The 24,634-nt window shown below is 39.8% G+C and overlaps 1 protein-coding gene across 10 annotated transcripts in view; it reads right to left on the bottom strand.

Annotated features, from left to right (window-relative positions):
• npas3 (neuronal PAS domain protein 3) overlaps positions 1-24,340 on the bottom strand; it is a 1,348,016-nt gene extending 1,323,676 nt beyond the window's left edge. For 2 of the 10 annotated variants that reach the window (XM_043697887.2, XM_087989955.1), the window contains exons 1-2: positions 20,845-21,289; positions 19,863-19,901 (exon numbers count right to left, since the gene is read on the bottom strand). In XM_043697887.2, coding sequence (XP_043553822.1) covers positions 19,863-19,901; positions 20,845-20,894 — 89 coding nt within the window. In that variant the 5' untranslated portion in view covers positions 20,895-21,289. The other 8 variants (XM_043697889.2, XM_087989953.1, XM_043697888.2 and 5 more) reach the window with 6 other exon arrangements.
• Positions 24,341-24,634: the final 294 nt, after the last annotated feature.

The following is a 24,634-nucleotide window of genomic DNA, read 5'->3' on the forward strand; positions in this document are numbered from 1 at the left end:
TGGACGCATGCAGGAGTTTCGAACAATTTGAAGCTTATGAAGATGCACTTAGGAGGTCTGGCAAATACTGAAGTGTAGCAGTGAAATCTTAAGCTGATCAAGGTTTGTCGTAGTCTTAGGCAACAAAATAACGATGAGTTCAGCACTGTAGCGGAAGTGGCTATAAATGAATTTTATGTAGTCTTAAATTCAGCTCAACTTCTAATTAAAAAAAACTATGGTTATTAATGGACTGGTTAAGTCTAAGCTATGGTAAAGGTAATAAAATTATTGGAAAGGAAGCAAGGAATTCAGGAGAGATCAAAGATAATTGTTCTTAATGTTTGAAGGGCTTTTGCCCGAAACGTCGATTTTGCTGCTCCTCAGATGCTGCCTGAACTGCTGTGCTCTTCCAGCACCACTAATCCAAAACCTAATTGTTTCAAAGTTGAGTTGAAGGTAAAGAATCCAACAGCTTATAAAGGGAGGTGGTACACTGTTAGAAGTAGGTGCTGCCAACATGTTATGAAGTTGACACAATAGTTATGAATGATATCACCAAAGAAAATGTGCATATCAAGAATAGGTCTCTTGAGGGCACAAAGTATTAATGTAGGGAGAAGAAGAAAATAATGTCCAAAAGGTCATGGCTATAGTGGGCAAGATAATTAAGCAACCAAAAAAATATAAAACTAAACATTGGTGAAGAGGCATTGGAAAGATATATTAACTTTGTAAAAATACATTTAAGAAATCAATAAAAACATTAATCAATAGGGGCGGCACAGTGGCTAGCACTGCTGCATCACAGCGCCAAGGACGTGGATTTGATTCCTGCCTTGAGAGACTGTCTGTACAGTTTGTACGTTCTCCCTGTGACTTGTGTTTTTCCTCTAGTTGCTCTGGTTTCCTCCCACAGTCCAGGTGAGGTGGATTGACAATACTAAATTGCCCCATGATGTCTTGGAATGTGCCTCTTCCTGCACTTGGGGATTGTGATTATACAAACATTGTGTGTGTATATATATTTCTATATAGTCTATAAACACTTAAACAATACTTTCCTGATAATTTTCAATATTTTGAATGATTAACTGAAGAGTACCTACTGGCCACATTCTTTTTATTTATTTCTCCTTATTATTTCTTAATTTCACCTTACGTATCAAATTCATCATTCCTTTTTCTGTTGCTGAGGTGCAGTAGTTTGGTCGACAGGTCTTTGACAGTTTTGACAGGGTCCCGGTCCTTGGCGAATGGACAGGACTGCATCCTCAGAAGTTGGAGAATGTCTTCATCCTCAGGCTTCAGCAGTGGCCGATTCATGAAACCAAGAGGCCATGAATAAACAAAAAAGGATTTATCTTAACTTTGTCTCATTTATTTAATATATAATTTGTGATTAAATGCCAATGTTTTTGTGGTGACATACACATTTTACTATATTTTTCACAAAAAGTAGTAACAATAAATTTTTATCTGTTTAATATACAACATTTATGAAGTATAGCTGAGAAGCAAAATTTGAACACACTTTACAAAGTCATTTTGATATCCAAATTTCAAACTAAATTGGATAAATTATTTTCTCTCCTTAATTTATTTATCTTTCATAACAATTCATCATTTGACATTGGTTTTCATTTTGAACTTGAATAAATCACTTGGGATCAATGAAGCATGGGGCAAATCTTCCGATATTTTGGTTGTGTCAATTTCCTGGAATTTGGATGCAGAGCTTTCCTTAATGAGTCACAGTGACCTTTCTTCAGCAACCTCCCCCTGCTCAACTCACTAATTATGCATCCAAATTCCACGGCCCCCTTCTCCTTGAATCCTGCTGTGGCAGAGGTGAAAATGGTCACCATTGCCAGATCCTTCTGACATAAATGCGGCAGGTGCCATATTTAAACATCACCTGCGCACCACTTCTAATTCTGCAAGTTAGAAACTTCATTCCAAATCTGCTGCTCAACTGCAATTCTGAAGTAAATACCTGAGAAAGGAAAGCTTGGCACCCCAGTTCATAGAGAGGGAGGTGCAAGTCCTCATGGAGAAGGGCTGTCCTTTTTCCTCAAAGCCAGCAAAGGAGACCAAACTAAGCAGACAATGCCTGTATAACCTTATCCAAATCCATGCCTTTTCCATGGTCAGAAGAAATCCGCTTTAATTCTTTAATACAACACAATGGGCTCTGTGTTCTGGAAGGCTAAGTGTCACCATCTTAGTTCTCCAAACTCCCCTGAACGCTACCATTGCAAAAAAACTTTCCAAGGCTAAATGGTCTACCACCCTCACACAAGATCTTCTCTCAGTGTCTCTCATCTCATCAGTGCAAATGACTACATCTTCTTGCCCTTTGTGCTTCCTATTCTCTCACTGGGAAATCTCACCACTCTTTCTGCTCCAGCAACTTTCTCTCACTCAATCCCTCAGTTTGCCTCACTAGAGGAAAAAATGGGACAAGGTGGCTGGCAATTGTTTCCTCACCCACTACATGAAAAAAAATCCTTAAACATGCTGGTGCGCACCACAACACTCAAGTGGGGACACCAAAACCTCCATCTCAAGGCATGCAAGTCAGCTTCATTTGCTTTGATATGCTCCGACTGCTATCATAAATACAGTAGCGTCTCGACTTACGAACTTAATCTGTTCCGGGACCCAGTTCACAGACTGAATCAATTTTTCCCATTGTTCGGATAGCGTAAGAATGCTTGGACGTAGCAACGAAAGCTGTTCACAGCGCACACGCCAAAGACGAACTGAATGAGATCATGCAGGGCGCGAGAGCTTTTGCGTTCAACAAGCGCGCAGCAAAGCAGAACAATGAAACCACGTGGTCGCACACAGGCTTTTTGCGTTCGTATCTTCGTTCGTACCTTGAATTTCGCACATACGTTGAAGCAAAATTTTACGTACAATCCTGTTCGTAAACGGGGTCATTCGTATGTTGAGGCACTACTGTATCTTAATATTCTCAAGTAGTTATACTTATTGTATAACTAATTCACTCTTTTTGGCTATGCAGGCACCAGGACACCTAAAAAGCCTCAGGACCAAAAAGGCCAGTCTCTCAACTCTTCCTTCTTCTCGGAAAAAGAAGCTACAGCTCCCGCAGAAGATTCACCATTAAGACTTACTCTTGTACCCTTCTACTGTTCAGAGACTTTAACCTCAATGGTTACTATATATAGATTAGACAAAGAAGCACAAACTGATGAACATATCAGAGTCCTGTCCATAACTGATCGAGGAAGAAACATCCCTGGTCACTGACACTTGGAGGACTGCCAGAGACCAGGCACCTGCTCAGACAGATAATGATCCCAACTATTGGAGATGAATAACTTATTCTAAATGGACAGAGACTTGGTAATGTGGATTGAATGGTGAAGGAGTCCAGCAAAGTTATAAATACTCTATTGGCTCTAGCCTTAGGTGTTTGGCTGTCAATACGAAACACCAAGTCCAGGAGAATACTCAGTGGCTGCTAGAAACTCATGCATACTTCCAATCCCTTGCTTTAGTCATAAGTCTTAAAATCAGTGACCACTTCCGAATAACACCCTTTGACATTTATTGCTCAAAGCATCAGGAACGATCAGAGCCTATTCCCCAACTGACATAGGAAGACAGAACCAAATGATGGAAGTCCAGTCCACTGACTGATCTCTCAGTCTCTCCAGCTAACATATCAGTACTTAGATTTCAGCTGCTGGTGTGACCATGGACAACGCCCAGACTGGAGCAACAGGTCCCACCAATAACCTGACTGACAGCGATCAACCTTCTACACTGAGTGTCAATGAGGCCTTTGATTGACTAGGTCTGTTGAGTGGATAAAATCTTTCACATTCAATTCAGTTGGAAACCACATTGATGCTGATGCCTGGAGGCATTGTGCCTCTGATAAGAGGAAAACAAACCTGAACTGTATCTGTTCCCTTGCTTGTGAGCTTTTGAGTCCAAAATACACACTCAGTGGCCAGATCTCAGGCTTTGTTCTTGCCATTTCTGAAACATGACAATCCTAATCACAGCAAGGTCCACCACAAGAAGAAAACAAGAAGGAATCAATGTCAAACTGCTCGTTAGCAAACAATTATAGAGATGTAGACTCAAGTTAGCCATACTCAGCATCAGCACTTCTACCCTCTGGAATCAGTCTGAGAATGGACTCTTCAGTGCTGCACTATTCTGGAACCAGAACCAGAGAAAAACTGTCCATTTTTTTGGTCACTTCCAGTTGTTAGAATAGCCAGATTTGAGACACTGTACCTACATATGAAGAACGCATCTTTCTTGCAGAATCATATTCATATAAGTATTATGGTGCAGAAAGAAGCTATTTAGCACATCATTTCTGCACCAGTTTTTTCAAATGAGTATCATTACCTACCTGGAGAAAGTGAGGACTGCAGATGCTGGAGATCAGAGTTGAGTATGGTGCTGGAAAAGCACAACAGGTCAGGCAGAACCGAGGAGCAGGAGAATCATTTCCTGATGAAGGGCTTTTGCCCAAAATGTCGATTCTTCTGTTCCTCAGATGCTGCCTGACCTGCTGTGCTTTTCCAGCACCATACTCTCATCATTACCTACCTGCTAATCCCTTTTTTCCTTCAATACCTCTATATATGTTTTTCTATCCAAATAACACTACCCTCTTGAATAAATAAATATTAAACTAAGTGCACATCACTTTTAATAATTTTTAATCACAACAGCAGACGCAACTTTTGTTGATAGGATATGTATGTCAAGGTATGTAATTTTTTAAGATGATATTTAATACAATATCCTAAAATGGGATTGCGTTGCAAGATCTCTCTTTTGAAACAACTCAGTAATCTCCTGATTAATAATATCTATTTCTGACACAAATTTGATACAGTCAGTAATATGCAAACTTTCAGAGTTACTTATAAGCTAAAATCAGTCACAAAAATTTAATATGTCTAATTTTTCTCCATTTCTATTTGAAAAAGTGAAAATCAATAGTGCTTGAGTTGTTGTATAGTGTGTTCAATGATGCACGGCATAAATAATGTGAAAAAAGTTTATCAAAATCAGCAAAAACAAATAATGAGCAACATTTAAACATCATGGACTTTGTTTTGGCATTGAGTCAAATGAACTTTTAATAGAAGCCAAAATGTAAATTTTCCAACATTTTCAGCTGAAACCTCACTTTGATTGGATCATGGGATTTGGTGTCACTTGCAAGGCTGGATCTGTTGCTATCTCTAATTGCCCTTGAACAGAATAGCTTGCCAGGCCATTTTAAAAGGAAGTTAAGAATCAACCAGACTTGTCATTTGGACTCGCCCAAGACCTCCGTGTTAGAGGACAAAAACAACTAAGAAGCTATGCTATCTGTAGGATTTGTGTCATACAGTCTGGCACAAAGGATTGGCTGATCCTCAGGTTATCAGACTGAAATGACGTTACCAAGCTATCTTCTTCCTTCAGGATATTGATCACAAAGCTCTCCCTGTGCACCTTCTGGAAGAAGAAAAGTGAGCACCTCTCATCCCGCTCCACGGACTGGGAGATTATCGTGATCATCTTATCCAAGGCAAAATTTCTTTGCCTGCCTGTTGGTCATCCTGTAGGTGACAGTCAGCCAGCAGGAAGCAGTGGTCAGAGAGGAACACTGGCTTGACGTCAGTGGATCTGAGAGAACACTCAATGCACAAACAAGAAATTTATCCTTGAGCAGATTGAAACCCATCACTCTTTTTAATTTCAAAAATATACTTTATTCATAGAAGGAAATCTTTATATGCACACACAGTTAATGAAGCTGTTCACATCTTACTTACAGAGAAGAAAACAAACATTCTGGTTTGTCTTTCTGTATATTTACAATTGAACTCTTAAAATTTAGCAGAGGCATCGGGAGGGTTTGATTACTGAATGGATCCCCATTTTGACATGGTGGTCCTTCCCCAATGCGCCTTGGCGGCAGCTGCCCCAAGCTTCAGTGCATCTCTCAGCACTTAGTACTGAACCTTGGAATGTGCCTGTCTGCAACACTCAGAGTCAACGGAGCACAGAGTCCTGCGTTACAGAGCTGCTTGGGACAAACCTCAACAAAAACATCTGCATCTTTCTCTGGACCTCCTTTGGAGAGATACATTTCAGAAGGAGATGTGTCAGTTTCATCTTCTCAGCAGCTCCTTCGAGGACAGCATGTACTGGCTCAGAGAGTCCGGGCATACATGAAAGATCTCACAGGCAAAGCCCTTCTCACTACCAGCAAAGCGATGTCTTGTGCTTGTTGCAAAGTTCTGGTGATGAGGCATTCTGCCAAATGATTTTGACTGTCTGCTCAAAGAAGATCCACCCTCTCCTTTTCCCAAAGGGTCTCCAAGATGCTACGTGCTGACCACTGCCTGATGGACTTGAGGTCAAAGGCGTTTTTCTCCATGAGGGATAGGTGATACAGGACGATCCAATTACTATAGGACGGAGTGTTCTGCGGCAACGAGACCAAGCCTATCCTTCGCAACATCAGGGACATGTAGAACCTCAGTAATTAGTGACACTTGGTGTTTGCGTACCGAAGGTCTACGTACAGCTTGACACAGCCACACACAAAGGTGACCATCAGGGTGAGAGTAGCATTGGGTATGTTTCTCCCCCCCTTTGTCCAGTTCTTTACACATAATGTCCCTTTGGACTCGGTGCATCTTCAACTTCCAAATTAAGTGAAAGATGGCCCGGGTAACTGCAGCGGGGCAAGTTCAGGGAATAGGCCAGACCTGCGTCACAAACAACAACAACAGAGACCCATCATATACCCTACTTGACCGACCTGATCTACCAAGTCTTAAACTTACTAACTTATTCATTTTCTTACAGACATTCCTGATTACACAGACTTAAAGTGACATCGCTTAAGTTAACTTTACTGCCCTTACCTTATCCGACTCTGGCTTACTTGTATTAATGTATTGTATTAGCCCTAACTTTCACTTATTCCTTCTGTTTCTCAGTTAGGGCCCTAATTTCTCTAATGTAGAGCCTTTTAGAGATAATCCCTAATGGCAAGTCAACACCAGCCAATAAATTCATTGATTTCTGTGATGTCATTCAGATTGATTCCCAACTCAGCGCAGGCCTACTGCAAGTAGTTTAGGTGATAGTAGGCATTGAATGGTTTAAAGGGTTTAAATCACTTCAATCTGCAGAAACTGCTCAGGGTCTATAAAATTTTGCAAGATAATCACCAATACATGCAAAATTTCCAACGGCCACTTCCTTTAGTACACTGGTAAACAGATTATCAAGCCCTAGGGATTTGTTAGCCTTCAACCCGAATAATTTCTCTTGCACCCTTTTATTTTATTAATGCTGATTTTTTTCCCCCCAATTCCTCACTCTTAGTTTCCCAACATTTCTGGGCAAATATTTGTGTCCAGAACCAAAATGTGTGTTCAATTCTTTAGCCATGTCTTTGTTCTCATATTATAATTTCCCTCATTTCTAACTGTAAGGAATTTATATTTGTCTTCACAAATCTTTTTTCTCTTCACATGTTTATAGAACCTTTTACAATCCGTTTTGTGCATGGTACATTTACTTTCATACTCTATTCCTCCCTTTTGATCAACCATTTTGTCCTCTTTTGCTGAATCATAAACTACTCCCAGTCCTCAAACTTGCTACACTTTTTCTGGCAAGTTTATATGTCTCCTCTTTGGATCCAATGCTATCACTTATTTCTGTTGTAAAACATGGTTGAGACATCTTTCTGATTTAACTTTTCACCATACCAGAACTAATAGGTGTTGTACTTCATGCATACGTTCTTTAATTATTAACCACTGCCTTTCCACTGCCACCCTTTTATAAGGTTTCCCAACCTGTCATTGCCAACTTACATCTCAAACCTTGTAGGTTCCTTTATTTCGATTCAAATACCTGGTTTCAGATTCAACTTCTTCAGTCTCTATCTTAGTCAACAATGCTCACATTTTATGGCTACTCCTCTCCAACAATGTTAATTAATTCTCTCTCATTGCACAATATCCAGTCTGGGATAGCATACTCTCTAGCTGGTTGATCAAAATATTGTTGAACTTGGGCATTTCCTTTCTTCCTGGTTGTGGAAATTGAATAAAGATTTGTACACTTTATGTCTTTCACTGTGTCTCACACCTGCACACAGACAATATGGGTGCTGGAGAAAATATAAGCAGTTAAGCGGTAGTGTGGAGGATATTAAAAAAATATATAAAGTCCCTACCTAATTTTATCTAAGCTAATGGACAACTCCAGTTCAATTAGTAGAACAAGTAGAAGTATTCACCTCATCCTACTCCAGATGTTTTCTAATTTAGAGCTATTTAAATATACACCCTACAAGTACTCACTCATTGAATTAACCACTCTCACTACCTGATATTGAGCTCACCGCACTGTTTTCTACAGAATTCCTCCCAGTTCTTTTCACAGCAATACGGATTTGCTGCACAAAGCTCCCAGTCCGCACACCTGGAACATGTTCTGGTAACTGCCCTACTTTTTATAGTAAACTAGTGGGGCTTATTTCACTAGAGCACAGGAGATTGAGGGGTGACCTTAAAGAGATTTATAAAATCATGAAGAGTACAGATAAGATAAGGCGAGTTCAAAGCTATAGGGCATATTTTTAAGATGACAGGAGAAAGACTTAAAAGGGACCCAAGAGGCAACTTTTTCACAGTGGTTTGTATGTGGAATGAATTGTCAGGAAGTGGCAGACACAGGCACACTTCCAACATTTAAAATCATTTGGACAGGTACATGAATAGGAAAGGCTTAGAGAGACATGAACCAAACACATGGAAATGGGACAAGTTTAGCTTGGGAAACTTGGTTGGCACGAATTAGTTGGACCGAATAGTCTGTTTCCACCTGTGGAGACTTAACTGTACTAGGTTCAATATTTTGTCCATTATCTTTTGTGTTTTTTTGGAATTTGTATCAACCAATATATTTTCTCCCTTGACTCATTTCTTTCAAAGAGTTTTTCGCATCATATCTGTTGTTTTCTGAATTTTGTTTATATATCAAATCTGTATCATTTTATTTTTGTACTGTCAAGAGATTCAGAGATTAGGCAACAAATTCTGGACAATAAAACACTTAAGGCAGTGCTATCAGGATGATTTATTAAGCAATAAAAGTTATACTTCAAAGGCTATTGCCATCCTAGTTAAGAGGATTCTTGATTCCTACCCATACTAGTGGCACAAACATCTTGTGATGCCTTTCCTCCTGCCTCTACTGATGACATATGCAAATCTATGTGACATACTTCTCTAAAGCTGTTCTTTGCTGTCTGATTTAAAAAATCTACATTGGTCTGTGAAACTGTCCCAGTTTTGTAAACAAATAATAGACCTTTAGCCCTTACACTTTCCCCTATTTGACTGATTGGTACATGTGATAGTAAATCAAAGTACAGTGAAAAGCTTTGTTTACGAGTAGTCCAGGCAAATCAAAGTAAGCAAGGATGTACAGAACAAAAGATTTAGATGGAGACATACAGATAACATTGCACGGGGTGTACAAGAGTGATCAACGTTAGCAAGGTCAGCATTATTTGAGGCAAGAGAGTCCATTCAATAGTCTAATAACGGCCAGGAAGAACCTATCCCTGAACCTGCTTCTGTATCTTCTGCCTGACAGAAGAGGTTGTAGGAGATCATTACCAGGGTGCAAAGGGTCTTTGATGTTGGTGGCCTTTTTGTGGCAGCAAACAGTGTAAATGGAGTCTGTGGATGGAAAGTTAGCTCTGGTGTTGGCCTGGGCTGTGCACACTACCCACTGTAGTTTTGCACAATCCTGGGCAGAGCAGTTGCCATACCAGGCCATTATGCACCTGGACAGCATGCTTTCAGTTGTGTATTTGTAGAAGTTGGCAAGGGTCCCAAAGGACATGCCAAATTTCCTGAGCCACCTGAGGAAGAAGAGCTGTTGTGCCTTCTTGACTGTCAGAACTACGTGGGAAGACCAGGGACAGTTTGTCGATTATTGTCGCTCTGAGGAACTTTATGCTCTCCACCCTCTCGACCTCAGTCCCATTGATGTAGATGAGGGCTGTGTTCACCTCCTTTCTGACTAAAGTCAATGACTAATCCTTTAGTTTTGCTGACACTGATAGAGAGGTTGTTATCATTGCATCACATCACGAAACCGTCTACCTTCCTTCAGTATTTTGACTCATCATTGCTAGACATCCATCGTACTATGCCGGAGTCATCAGCTAACTTATAGGTGGTATTCATTCAAAATTTGTCAACACAGTAATGGGAATACAGGGAGGACAGTAGGAGGCTGAGGATGCATCATTGGGGGACTCCAGTGTTAAATGTTATTGTCGACGAGGTGCAGTTACCTATATTCACCAATTGCGGTCTGTTGGTCAGAAATCTGAGGATCCATTAATAGAGGGTGGAACTGAGATCAAGGTCAGTTTGCAGGGGATAATGGTGTTGAAGGTGGAACTTTAGCCAATGAGCAGGAGTCTGACATAGATGTCCTTGTTGTCCAGATGCTCCAGAGATGAGTGTAGGGGTAGAGATATGGTATCTGCTGTGGTCGTGTTACGCAAACTATAGTGCATCAAGGCTGGCTGGGAGACTAAGGTTGATATGCGCCACGACCAGCCTTCCAAAGTACTTCATGATTATTGGGGTCATAGCCACTGGGCAGTAGTCATTAAAGTAAACTGCATGTGCTTTCTGAGGTAGAGATATGATGTTGGCCTTTCAAAAACAGATGAGGACTCCCGCTTGTAGGAGGGAGAGGTTGAAGAATACCTTTGCCAATGGGTCCACCCAAGATCTGAGTGCTTGACCAGGGACACCATCCAGGCCCATCGCTTTCTGGGTGTTGATTCCTAAGAAGACCGATCTGACGTCTGCAGTCCCACACCAAAGTCAGGTGGCCCCTTATAACTTCTAAATAGTCAATCAAGCAATAAATTTACAAACTAGACCCATCCTTCACTCCATTATGAGAATGAAAGGTTGTGAATAGAGTCAAGCAATAATAATGTCAACACACGTCAATTAAAATTGGATTCACCAATTACCTTCAATTCAGCTAATTTTGTTTTTCAAAATTTAAAGAGTAGGGGATTTAAATAACTTGACAGCTTCACAGACCTTGTTCACCTTTCAGCATTTACTCTACTCTAAAATATAAGTCATACACTGTTGGATAATATTATTACTCCAGCAGAAGTGGGATGTATTGAGCTTGACAATGAGTTCAGTGGCCCTATTAGGTTTGGGTTTCCCCATATGTGCAAGTCATGTCTGGCCCTGTTTTCCTGGAAAAAACTTAATCTGTCAAAGGAGGGCAGGACCTCTGGATCCCAGATCCCATCACTATTTTTGATATGGAACAGAGTCTCCACACTTCCAAGGCAATCAGCCAAAAGTTTTATTTTAAGTGTCAGTTTAGGGAGAGGGGCGATAAGGTGAAAGCAGGAGATGCTGTTATTCTGCAACTGTAATAGTAACTGTCCTAATAATGGCAGTGATAGAAAGATGGATACAAGGGCAATAAAGAAGCACTAGCATTGTGTTGGGAAGAATTCCTTAAATATACCAGCCCACTAGCTTTTGGTGCAGTGAAGAATAACTAACTTAGAAGACAAATATTGAAAAAGACCAAGACAAGCTAAATAAACATTCATGCTTAATGTTTGCAGCTAAGTATAACACATAGGCAACAGCCAAGAAGCGTACAGAAAATATATACTACTATACACAAATATGGCAACAGAAAACAACACATTCAATTCCAAGTCACCTAACTCTAAACAGTTTAACTGAGGGAAGGGTTTCAGATCTCCAATTCCTTTTGTGAAGAAACCCTTCCACTCATACCTTCCAGTCAACCCTTCCAGGCTCCCTCTAGTAACAAAGCTGTCAGTTTTCTCTCCCTAACTTATAAACTCTTTCAGTCACCTTAAACATGTCAATAATAATTCCTTCATATACCTTATTAAAAGGGAACATAAAATCAAGTCATTGATGGCACAGTGGTAGTGTCCCCATTTCTGACCGAGAAGACCTGGGTATAAATCCCACCTACTCAGCAGGGATGATTACTCTTGAATTGAAGATTGTTTCTGAGAAATATCTCTAACCATCAGATCCTTGAATACTATAATCTTATGTTTAGAGAGTCATTTGATATGTCGCTACATGTGGGCCAGAAGGCTCAGGATTAAATCCAACCTGCTCCAGAGATCTCTGCACAGGTTGATTAGCAATTCTCTATGCTAACTATCCTTATAACATAACCACTTTGCCCCAGTATGTTTGGTGAACTAAGCATCTATATCTTACCAGGTTACACAATTTTCAACTCAAAGTGAACTTGAAAAGTTTTGCACCAATAGAGAAAAATGCAGATGACATCTCAGATTTTAAATATCTCAAACAACAATTTACTAACGGCCTGATTAAGACTCCAATTTCAATTGGGCCAGAGAGATTGAAAGCACAAGAACATAATCTCATCATTAAAATAATCTTTGTACAGCTCAGTACCATCATTAACTTTGTGATTAGTTTAATTGATAATTAATGTGCAATGGCAGCAATTACTTGAGAAAACAATAGCTGTGTTAGCCTCATGAATCTCAAGACTAATGACAAATTTGGGATGATTTGCAACTCACAGGTATTCTTTTCTTTGCCACAAATTGCTTCACACTAATCATGGCTTGCACTTTAAACCTGTCACAACATTGCCAACACATTACAGTAAAATGCACACAAACACTTGAGAGGGAGACACATTAATCTAACACTTAATCTGGTTTTTTCACCAAATTCCACATTTGTGAACAAAACTTCAGGTCAATATAAACTACATCCAACCCTTTTTTAGAATGATTACCAGAGTTGCTTTCATAATGACAGGCACTGAACCTCTAAATGTATTCATTACCAATAAATGATATCTAAACACAAAAATAGTGTAGTAATGCTTCATTTATGAGACAAGTTGCTACTGTTTGTTAATTTATGAAATATAGACTCTTCTACCAAAAAGGAAGGCAGACATAAGAGTCTGATGTTGACAATGTAAAAGCTAAATGTAAAGATGCTAACAAGATTACAAACCACAGTAAAAGGTGAGTAGACCAAAATACAGTTGAATTAAGCCATCTGTTCCTATAAACACAACGTTCTCTGAATAAGTTTCATGAACACTGAAATACAGCAACAGTATGTGAGAAAAAAAAAGTCATCAAAATTAGACTCCTCAGGATGGAAAAACAAACAATAATATAAAATTGTCCAATATGGAGAATTGCATGCAATTCTGGTCTCCTTCCTATTGGAAGGTTGTTGTGAAACTTGAAAGGGTTCAGAAAAGATTTACAAGGATGTTGCCAGGTTTGGAGGAATTCAGCTATAGTAAGAGGCTGAATAGGCTAGGTCTGTTTTCCCTGTACCGCTAGAGGCTGTGGGGTGACCTTACAGGGGTTTATAAAATCATGAAGAGCATGGATAGGATAAATAGACAAAGTCTTTTCCCTAGAGTGGGGGAGTCTAGAATTAGACAGCATAGGTTTAGGGTGAAAGGGGAAAGATATAAAACAGACCTAAGGGACAACTTTTTCACGCAGAGGATGGTGGGTGTATGGAACGAGCTGCCTGAAGAAGTGTAGAAGCTGGTACAATTACAACATATAAAAGGTATCTGGATGGGTATATGAATAGTAAGGGTTTAGAGGGATATGGGCCAAGTGCTGTCAAATGGGACTAGATTAGGTTGGGATAGCTGGTCGGCATAGGCGAGTTGGACCAAAGGGTCTTATCCGTGCTATGACTCTATGATTCTATGTAGCAAAGTAACAAGCCAGCTTGTAAATATTAGTCATTGTTCCACTGAATATTCACCAAACAGGAAACTCAAAAGTGTTGTTTTAGATCAGATGTATATTTCTCAAGCAAATAACATTATGATACTATTTCTACACAATGCATTCAAATATCATGGTAGAACAAAGTAAAAACTAACATGTTTTTGGAAGACTTCTGTGACAGCTTAAAAAACTACACTACCCTGGCTGCATCATCAAGTTCTGGTTTAAAAGCTTTATGGTAAAGATGATACAAAGCAATTAGATGGATTGAGATACTCTTAATCAAACTTTTCAGAGATGTTATTACACAGCTCTGGAGCAGGTGAGACTTGAACCTTGGCCTCCTGGCTCAGAGATACAGATACTACCACTGTGCCACTACAGTCATCAATTAAGTGGTTTTAGATATTTTAAATCAACCTGTTCAGTGGTGCTCTGATATATCTCTAGAGCGGTAAGACTTGAACTTCTGGTCCAGAGGTGGGAATACTATCACTGCACCACAGGAGCCCTGAAAGTCACTGTAAATATTTTTAAGCAACCTATTCAAGCAAGTTACAATATATGTCTGGGGCAAGTGATATTCGAGCCAAGGCCCTCTGGTCCAGAGATAAGGCATGACTGCTGTGCCACGTGATCACACAATGAGGTGGATTTAGCCAACAAGTCTTCATTAGCATCACTTGGCTTTACAGTCATTCCTCTGAATCTGCAACGATTCCATCCCTGAAACCCCTTGCAAATGATAAATTCAGGAGTGTGGGACTTTATTACTTATAGTAAGAATAGATTAGGTTTCTGGACCTCAAGATTATTTTTGGATATTATTTTTGGTTTAAAATAAACACTAAAACATCAGAAATAAAAATGTAATATTAATAGAATATTACAATACAATTACAGTGAATTGTAACAACAATAAAGGCAAGATGTTCGACTCACAGAGGCTGAGCATTGTTGTGGGTGGTTACTGAGTGTGGGAGGGGCAAGGTGGTGCAGTCATGCCTTTCTCCCAACACTCTCCCCGATCATGTGCCCTCCACCTCCACCTCATCAAACTTTTCTCAACCTGTTCATCGTCCTGAGCATCTATGGCCATTCTCACGCTGGGCTGAGAATAAGAGCTGCCTACCGGAACAGGTTATAAGAATTGTATTGGTGTAGTTTGTCGTGCCTGCCAGTATAGACACTTGAGAAGGTCGACTTGGGGAGACTTGCTGCCTCGACTGCCCTCTTGAACTTGAGGCTCGACTGCCCTCTTGAACTTGAGGCTCTATTCAAGTATGGGATCAGATTCTTGTAGCTCCTTGCAGATGGTGTCAATGGTATTAAATAAAGATAAAGTTAAAAATCACACAACACCAGGTTATAGTCCAACAGGTTTATTTGGAACCACTAGCTTTCGAAGAGTTGCTTCTTCATAAGGTCACAACCACCTCATGAAGAAGCAGTACTTCAAAAGCTAGTGATTCCAAATAAATTTGTCATTTTTCATTGTCATTTATCTCAAGAGGGTTGGAATATAAAAGCTCCGTTGTGCTACTGAGACTTTATAAAGCTCTGGTGCTGCCCCATTTGGAGTACTGTGTCCAGTTTTGGTCCCCACACCTCAGGAAGGACATACTGGCACTGGAGCGTGTCCAGCAGAGATTCACACGGATTATCGGTCTAACATAGGAGGAATGGCTGAGGATCCTGGGATTGTATTCATTGGAGTTTAGAAGATTAAGGGGAGATCTAATAGAAACTTACAAGATAATACATGGCTTGGAGAGGGTGGACGCTAGGAAATTGTTTCCGTTAGATGAGGAGACTAGGACCCGTGGACACAGCCTTAAAATTAGAGGGGGTCAATTCAGAACAGAAATGCGGAGACATTTCTTCAGTCAGAGACTGTGGGCCTGTGGAATTCATTGCTGCAGAGTGCAGTGGAGGCTGGGACGCTAAATGTCTTCAAGGCAGAAATTGATAAATTCTTGATGTCACAAGGAATTAAGGGCTACGGGGAGAATGCGGGTAAGTGGAGATGAAATGCCCATCAGCCATGATTGAATGGCGGAGAGGACTCGATGGGCCGAATGGCCTTACTTCCGCTCCTATGTCTTATGGTCTTAAATTTGTTGGACTATAAATGGCGTTGTGTGATTTTTAAACTTTGTCCACCCCAGTCCAACACCGGCACCACCAAATCTTAAATAAGGATGACAGTGTTGCTGAAGTCAGAGGCTTGACCTTGGGGAGATCTTCAATGTTATTGTCACCGTCATTCAGTCCCTCATTAGCCATCTCACCTAACTCATTTGTTGGTTCTTCAGCCGTTTGGGTCTGCATGTCCTTGCTCATGTCTTTGAAGCCTTCCCCTCTGATCCCCTTGACCAATCAAAGGATGTTTTTGATGACACCAATGCTGGGGAAGCCTTCAAAGTTGGTCTCACAGTCAGACCTTCTTACAGCCAGACCTTCTTACAGCAATTGCTAATGGTGGCCTGTGAGACACTCTTCCAAGTGATGGGGACAAGTCAATTACATCAGAGGTGTTGGGTTGCTTCCAAAAGTCGATCATCATCAGGTTATCATCTGTAGACATGGTTTGGCAGGTTCTGGGTGTAGTAGCTCTTGAATGCCTTGTTTCCATGGTCGAATGACTGTAATCAACAATGAGAGATTGGGTGGCATGGAGAGAGCTTCAATGTTGGCGTGGGCGTATCTGATCCTCACAATGAATGGGTGCATTCTTGAAGATGGGAAGAACTTTGAAGGTGAGGTTCTTTGACTAGAGATCTCACTCAACTTCTGAAATGTGACAGCTATTAAACCAATCCCAGAAGATACAAGCAAACATCCGAGCCTTCTTGCTAAACTTCTAATATACAAGTATACGGTTCTTGTTCTTCCCCTTTGGATGAGAGGGTTTTCAGCACAGGAGAATATCAGTGGCTTTCACTTGTAATTTCTCCTCATAGTGGGACCAAGCAGCAGCATAGCATAATTTTTGAAAGCCGTGAATCCTGGAACTTTGGTGACTTGCTTGGTGATGTATGTGTAGGACCCCTTTTGCTTGTAAAAAAAGCTGGTTTCATCGACATAAATATTTGCTTGCTCCTATATCCCTTCTCCTCAACCAGCTTGAGGAACATTGGCAGGAAAGCTGTGATGGCCTCCTGGTCAGCGGAACCAACCTCCTCACTTAGCTTGACATTGTGAAGGTCATAGCGATTTGTAAACCGTCCTAGCCATCCCTTACTGACTGTGAGAGGCTTGATGTCCTGCACATCTTTTGTCAGGTGTTCACAGATACACAGCGTCTGCTGCCACAGGGCATATCTGTACACGAAGATCTTGCTCTCCGTCACAATCTCCACTATAAACAAATTTCTATCTCTTTTCTATCATCTCGTAGTGGATCTTCCACACTACTGATGCCACCTTAATACTTGGAGGAACAGATTCATTCACAGCTTTTCCTATTTCGGCCTTTTTGCACCTAATCGACCGAACTCATGGAGGCTGAAATCAGCCTACAGCACTAGCCAACATACCACTTTGCAATTTATCCACCACTTTCACCTTTTCATTCAGCTTTCATCACCACCTTCTTAAACTAAGGCACACCAGCACTACCATTTTGATTAGGTGCCACCTTGGAACAGGTGTGAGTGAAATCAAGATTGGTCATGGATAGGTGAGTTTTGCTCACAGATTTTGAATGATTGCTTAGTTTTTTTGGCGCGAATCAAGGAATTCAATTTTGTGAGTTCACAGATACAGGGGAATGACTGTACTTTGTTAGACCAATGTTAATGTTAAATAACCTAAACAATCTGTAGCATTAGGCAATTTGAAAAATGTTTTGTTATCCAATCAGTTTTATGATGTAACTTCTTTTCTTTTTGCACCTATTAAATTTTACTCATTTCTTCCAGTTCTCACAGAACCTTCCAGGTTTTCTTTTGATGCACACTTCAAGCATAAAGAAGGTACTTAAGTCAACAAAAACAAAAAATCCTTAAAAAGAACTTTCTGGTATGGAAATGCTTTGTTTCTGCTTGATATATCCTTACTGAAAAACTTCGCTGAGTTTAAAAAAATGTGATATTAAAAGAGATTTATATCTTTTCTTGCTATTTAAAATGTGTAAAACCTCAGTAACAACCTTATCAAAATGCTGTTTTCTGGCAAACTTTAGAAACAAATTTTAAAATCTAAGTTAGAGTCAAGCAACTACGTCTTTTCAAACAAAATACCAGACTGACAATAATTCTTTAAAACAGCATTCTCAGCATAAGAAAACCAACATGATAGATTTTTAGAAAATACATACTTTACAGGAAGCAAAATTGTACTTGTCCATACTTACATATCATTTTAAAACTTTTGTTATCCATATATTGCATGTTTGAAAAATATGTTAAACAATCTAATTTCATTGCTCCATTAACAGCTACACTACTTCTCCAATGACTATAAGAAATTACAATTACAATTTCTATTATAATCATTTGTTGGTACAGAACTCAAGTATTCTGAGAAGAAACACACTTCATCAAAGATTTTCATCTTGCACTCAGAGAAATGACAATTTGTCCTGATGAGTGAAAGACAAAAAGCTTTGATTAAATGATTTGATAAAATGTATCTTATTTATATTATCCAAAATGATACTTAAATAGTATCTTAACAATCTTAGTTTGAGGTTTTCTTGGACTCTGTTCTACAACAGAATTTGTCAAAAATTCCCCAACTGTTGATGACTCAGACATTAAAGTGTAAGTAGTAAACTGTACTCAGAGTTTAATCAAAATATCTATTAGACTCATCACAGAAATCAGCAATGCAATACTGCCTTTGATAAGTTGACCAAAAACATGACAGTGTAATCGTTTTGCACTTGCTGGATCAAATATGGTGTTTTCAAGAATTAGAAATGAAGACAACTATCCACAGTAAATCAAATACAGTGGAAAACAAAAAGATATGAAGCACACAAATTCACTTGCTTGTTTTTCTCTGGGGTAACACACCACAATTAAATACTAAACGATATAGCTACTATGAGCTCTGTGATCCCAGTCCAGCCCATTTCATTTTGAATAATTACATCTCCACAGCCTGATGAGCAGGATCATTCAAACCAGCTTTTAAAATGACAACATTGTTGCAAAGAAATCAGAATCTATTAAGAAGCATCAAATTAAATATATCCTCCAACAACTTCTATCAAATTTTAGACGACGTGTGATTTAGTTCCACTCTCAAATCGAGTAGAATAACAAATCACACTTTGATTTGCCGTCTCAGAATACCAAATGGAGACAGGTGATAAAGAAAGCTCTTATGCACAAGCTGTGAAGTTTCTCCTCAAAATTAATTCCATCTTGAAGAATCCAATCTCTGATAAATTCCCAGAATAACTTAAAAATATACCTCTGTGCTTCAGTCTTGAAGATTACGAAGGCTATCTTTCTATGAAAGCACTTACAATAATACTGCTTCAGCAGAGAGAGGAAAAAAATGCACATTTGGAATAGTCAACTGTAAGTTCTTACTGTCAATCTGAGCCTGTATCAAAGTCTCAATAAAGCATTAAATGACATATTAAAACTTGCACATCAGTCTACCTCAACAGGATTTGAGAGTGCATTTATAATGGGTGTATATAATAGCAATTTATCAATCACAATATTTCACTTTTTCCATTTGATTCTGACTTGCCATACACAAAAACTCATTGACGGTCTCACCACCTTTTCTCACTCACTGTTGATCCTCCTGAACTTAAATCATGATAATCTACTATTTAAACTGATATTGTACAGAGGTATTTGACTTTTTGATAATCCCAGCCCTGCTTCAAGTAAGATTTCATGAATTATCTGAAATGATAGTACTTTCTATTCAAAATGGGGATCTAACGAATCAGATACACATGTTGTATTTCCGTGATCCTGACTCTTTTAATCTTAAATAAATCCTCCAATAACCATACATTTCATACCTTGGCATGACTGAAGCTTGGTAGCAGAATGAAGGTCCTCTGAATAAAGCAGAAAAAATTAACAGAAAAACTTTGAGTTCTTCAGAAGGGCTACTGCCAGTACATTGAATGACAATATTTGAATAAATGAATGTACAACCCACATAAACCTATCCTCCTCTTGAAACCTAGCAAATAGTTAATCTCCTCCTCAGCGATATTACACCTCAGTGTCAGATTAAATTTAAGCATATTCTGTGCATCGTAAATTAAAATTATTGCTTAATTTGCTGTGGTCCCAGTTTAGTTTTATATCTTCTGCTTCATTTTTTAAATGAATTTCCATTACTGTATGTTACTTAATATTGTTCGTGGTCCAAGCCCAAATAAAAATTTGCTAACATTTTTTAAAGTTTTAGCACTATTTAAATCTTGGCTGATTAACTGCCTTTTTTGGATTCCCGTTAATAATTGTCATTTAAATGTTTCTGTTTAGTTTGTGTTGTGTTAGAGTGTTAATTTTGCGGTTCAGAACTACTTCCTGCTGGTTTATGCAAATATAACATTAACCCTCGCCTCATACAACCCTATTACAACAGCAAGCTCCTGTCAAAGAAAGCTTCTCTCCAGTTTGGCCTAGTGAGCACCGAGCGGTAATGGTGGCCTCTGTAATGTAATGTCATGGGCCCTGTCTCTGCAATGTAATGAGAGGAGCTTAGGAAATGAAACAGTCTGCTTTCTTTCTGTGTTGTAAAAATTGAAGTAGAGCAGCTTTGAGTGAGAATGTGGTTCTTCGCGTTACGAATCCCGACGGGGGAGTGGGGGGGCGGAGGGTAGCGGCTTTCAAACCCGGCCACTTACCCCGGCTCCTGAATATCGCGAAGGTGGGGGTGAGGTTGCGGTGGCACTCGGCAGCAACTGGAAGGTCAAAGGCAAGCTCCCAACAAAGTATCATGGCAACAAAAAATACTGAGAATCACGCCACATAAACAACTGTCGTTACCGTTCACGTCTTGAAGGGTCGTGCTGGAAGCCTTGCTTGGTGGGCGCCATTTTTCTCGTCAGCCGTTACTTTGCTGTATTTTGTTGTTTGATTTTTGTTTTGCTTTTTTTTACTGGTTGGGGCCCGGTGGTATAGTGCGGAAGATACGAATACTATTTGAGGAAATCCATTGCGGAGTTACGGTTAAGTCCAGTCCAACTGTCTGGCTCCGGGATTACCAGCCATCAGAGAGAAGTGAGAAGCGCTGTGTGCAGAGCTGGACTCAGGGCCAACCAGGATGCCAAGAAAAGTAAAAAGAGCCTTGGCTGCACCTCAAATAATCCCAGATATATTCCATGGTATTAAAGCTGCAGGTGTGAATCCAGAAAGAGCGACTGGCACAATCACAGCACTGCACTTTTCCGGGGAGTTTCGATTTCCATCGCAAGAGAAAGTCTTAACTGCATCTCTCGATGCTGTTTCGCTGCCCGTCTTTCGCTCGCTCTCTTTCCCAGGGACACATTACTGTAACTGGCGCAACTACGCCACTCAGTTGCTGTTTCATTCACTTTATGGGAATAGCTGAGATTTAGTATATACCACCCCATATTGATGGGATCTTATCAAATGGATTTAAAGGCTTTTATTTGACTGTATAAAATTAAAGAGATACGTGACATTTAAAATACTAATCGTCTTATTTGGTGGGTGGGGGGATCTCTGTAATCTCTTATTCTATAAGCCCCATTCAGTCTGGAAATGTCACCTAAACCTCTTGGCATACGTCCTAATGATTATTGCTCGGCTCCAAAGGAACTTAGTTACTGGCATGTAATCGTTATCATTACTTAGACCTGTATTTCCTCTTCTCAGTAATTCACAAAAACAAAGGAAAACAATCGTTTAAATTGGAGATAACAACGACTGCTCTTTCTGCAAAATATTTATCTAAAAAGATATTCTGCGGCAGGTTTGGGTAACTTGTTTAGTCGCCAGGCTGGTATTCCAATTGCTATAAATCTATGTGTAAAATTCTATAATGTCTTCCGTATTAATGCATAACGTTAGTTACTCGAATAAAAATAAAGGCCGGAATCTTTTGGTTTTTATCCAATATGCCGGGTCATTTTAAGATGCGTTTTTAATCGAATGCCGTTTTCAACGACGTAACAGCTGTTAACGTTAAAATATAATTTCACAGATTCAACATTTGTGCAGAAAAATATTACGGAAAACAACTATACCTCACATTCAAAGATGGAAGTAACAGGTTATTCATCAGAAAATACGTAAATCGGTGATGAGTTTGGAAAATAACAGGCCCTGATTTGAAAAATGCTTTGTGATTTGTTGTATAATTTTATGTATGTTTCGATCATGGGACTTAACAAGGTTAAGTCGAATCTGTTGCAACACGATGCACTGACTGTCGTAATGAAAGAGTAGCTGATCTATACATTGGTGGCAGTGCAATGCACAACCCAAATTACACCGTAATATGGAGATTTAGTTCAGTCAGTAAGAGTCTCCTCGCATTAACATTTACGCGAAGCAAAACTTAGACGCGAGAGGGGAATTCGAGGATTTCTCGGTCAGTGTTCCACGGTTTGTTTCGTAAAAGCAGTTTCGAAGTCCAAATAGGAAAAAAACAAACCAAATTGCTCACAATTACAAAAAAAACTTTGCTTTTTGTAATTTGTGAGCAATTTGGTTAGATACTAAAATAAATGAAGTCTTACTGTAATGATTGTGGTCAGTGAAATTGAACCCAATGTACTATAATATAGGTTTCAAGGATTTTGAGGCTGGCATTTTTTTAAAAAAGGCATGTACACGTTTATTCGTGGCTAGATAGACTTATTCAACTACATCTTGTTTTATTAACCTTACAATTGTATTATTTTGTTCCATACAATTACTAATTCAATTATTGTCAAAATTATTGAATGTTTTTGAAGTTTTATTTACTGTGTATCCACTGTCCAATTATAACCAAGTAACTAAATGTTGTGATATCCTTCAATTGTTCTTCAAAATATTTTTTTCAACTTCTGAAGTATGACTTTTATTTATAGACAACATTTTATCAGCAAAATATTTAATCACGAATTTAGCTACGTCCATAGGATATAACATTCACATTCGAAACTTGTTTGCACATTCAATACCCAATATTGTTTATTTACATTTATTGCAACATTGCTATAAACAATGCTTTAATGCTAAACTCTGCGTGATTCTAGTACAGTTGCTGAGAAATATGCGTAATGTTTAGTATAAATATTGTTAATGTCAGTCTCATATAGCTTATTATTCATTAAAAGAACAGATTTTACAGAAATCTATTCTGACACTCCTCCCCCTCAAAAAATCACAGCACTAGTGAATGAATGTGAAACTTGCGCTTTTGTATTTAATAAGGAAATGTATTTAGATAAATTACGCGCTTGGAGATCATTGGTTTGGTGATGTAAAGTCAGTGTTATTTGGCATATTGCACATACTTGACACATTTCTCTGAACAGAATTGAACCTATTTAAATATTTACGAGGAACTGGACTTTAACTTCCGCAACATTTTGTCTGGTGTAGCTTTCCGAATATCTGCGATCGTTATCCCCCACTGATGCACTGAGAATATTTTCATAAACGCTTTCATTTTCCACCCCAGAACATGTAAACCCTTCGCGTGTGATCAATGTTTCCAAAAGTGTCTACACTTGCTCCGACTGTGGATGGCAGGTCTCCAACGTACAACCCGTTTTCACCGCATGTTGGTAGTAATACTTAAAAATTAACTTTCGTGCACGGCTTAATATAGAAACATGTGACTGACAATTTGATCAAAGGTGAGTGTGCTAAAAGACAGTGATGTTTTAACCAACCCCACCACATGTCCTGGAGGTGGTTGTCAAAATTAGGGAGGGTAGAAAGTGGGAGGTGTCGGCAGCTGAAGCCTTGCGAAGTGTCTATTGAGCTAAGTGTGAAGTTATGTCGCTGGCTCGAGGTAGTAGGGCACTTACCGTTGTTGGTACGATGTCAGCCCTACGTTCTGGGGTGTCCCATTAGCAGCAGCAGCAGTTCTCCCTACACCAGGTGCAGCAGTAACCGCACCACCGCCTCCACCAGTTGCTGCCGTTACTTGTACACTGAAATCCGGGAAAATCCTAATCATCCCCGCGCTAGGATCACCGACGACCACCTCCAGGATTGCTTCTGACTGAGCTGCAATTTTCCCTTGAGCAGTAAATTGAACTTCAATCCCATTAGTGATAACTTCCACGCCGTGAGGGTGGGCTGCCCTCTTTCATCTTCTTTAATTCCCGATTTAAGTGACACAGATAGCTAGGCATGGAGGTGAGGAGGACTGCAATACCGACTCTGGAGCGGGGAATATCAGGCTGTCTAACTTGCTGCAATTTGCCCAGAGAAAGTAAAGATCAACTTGCCCCTGAACCGGAACCGAGCAGCTCGCGGCGCTGGTTCGCTCTCACTGAATAGTGATTCTGGCGCGCGACGCTTCGTGACCAATCATATCGCTCACTGGGGGCCGGCGCCCGCCCAACCTGGAGGAGGGGGGTGGAGGGGAAGAGGACGCGCGCACGCTGCGACCGTTAGGTCCGGACGGTTGGAGAACCGAGCTCAAGATGTTGAAATTCGGGAGGCACGAGCCATTATTGTGCGCAAGAACAGCAGTAGCAGCAACGCATTCGCCATCGTCAGTCTTGGAAGATCATTCGTTGCTGACGAAGTGCACATGGTGCACAGATAACTGATGCTTGCCCAATAATTTTTAACATAATTTAACGGG

Source organism: Chiloscyllium plagiosum, unplaced genomic scaffold (assembly GCF_037043375.1).
Source record: "Chiloscyllium plagiosum isolate Xiang-an unplaced genomic scaffold, Cpla_swu_hap1 HiC_scaffold_8, whole genome shotgun sequence".
NCBI classification, from domain to species: domain Eukaryota; kingdom Metazoa; phylum Chordata; class Chondrichthyes; order Orectolobiformes; family Hemiscylliidae; genus Chiloscyllium; species Chiloscyllium plagiosum.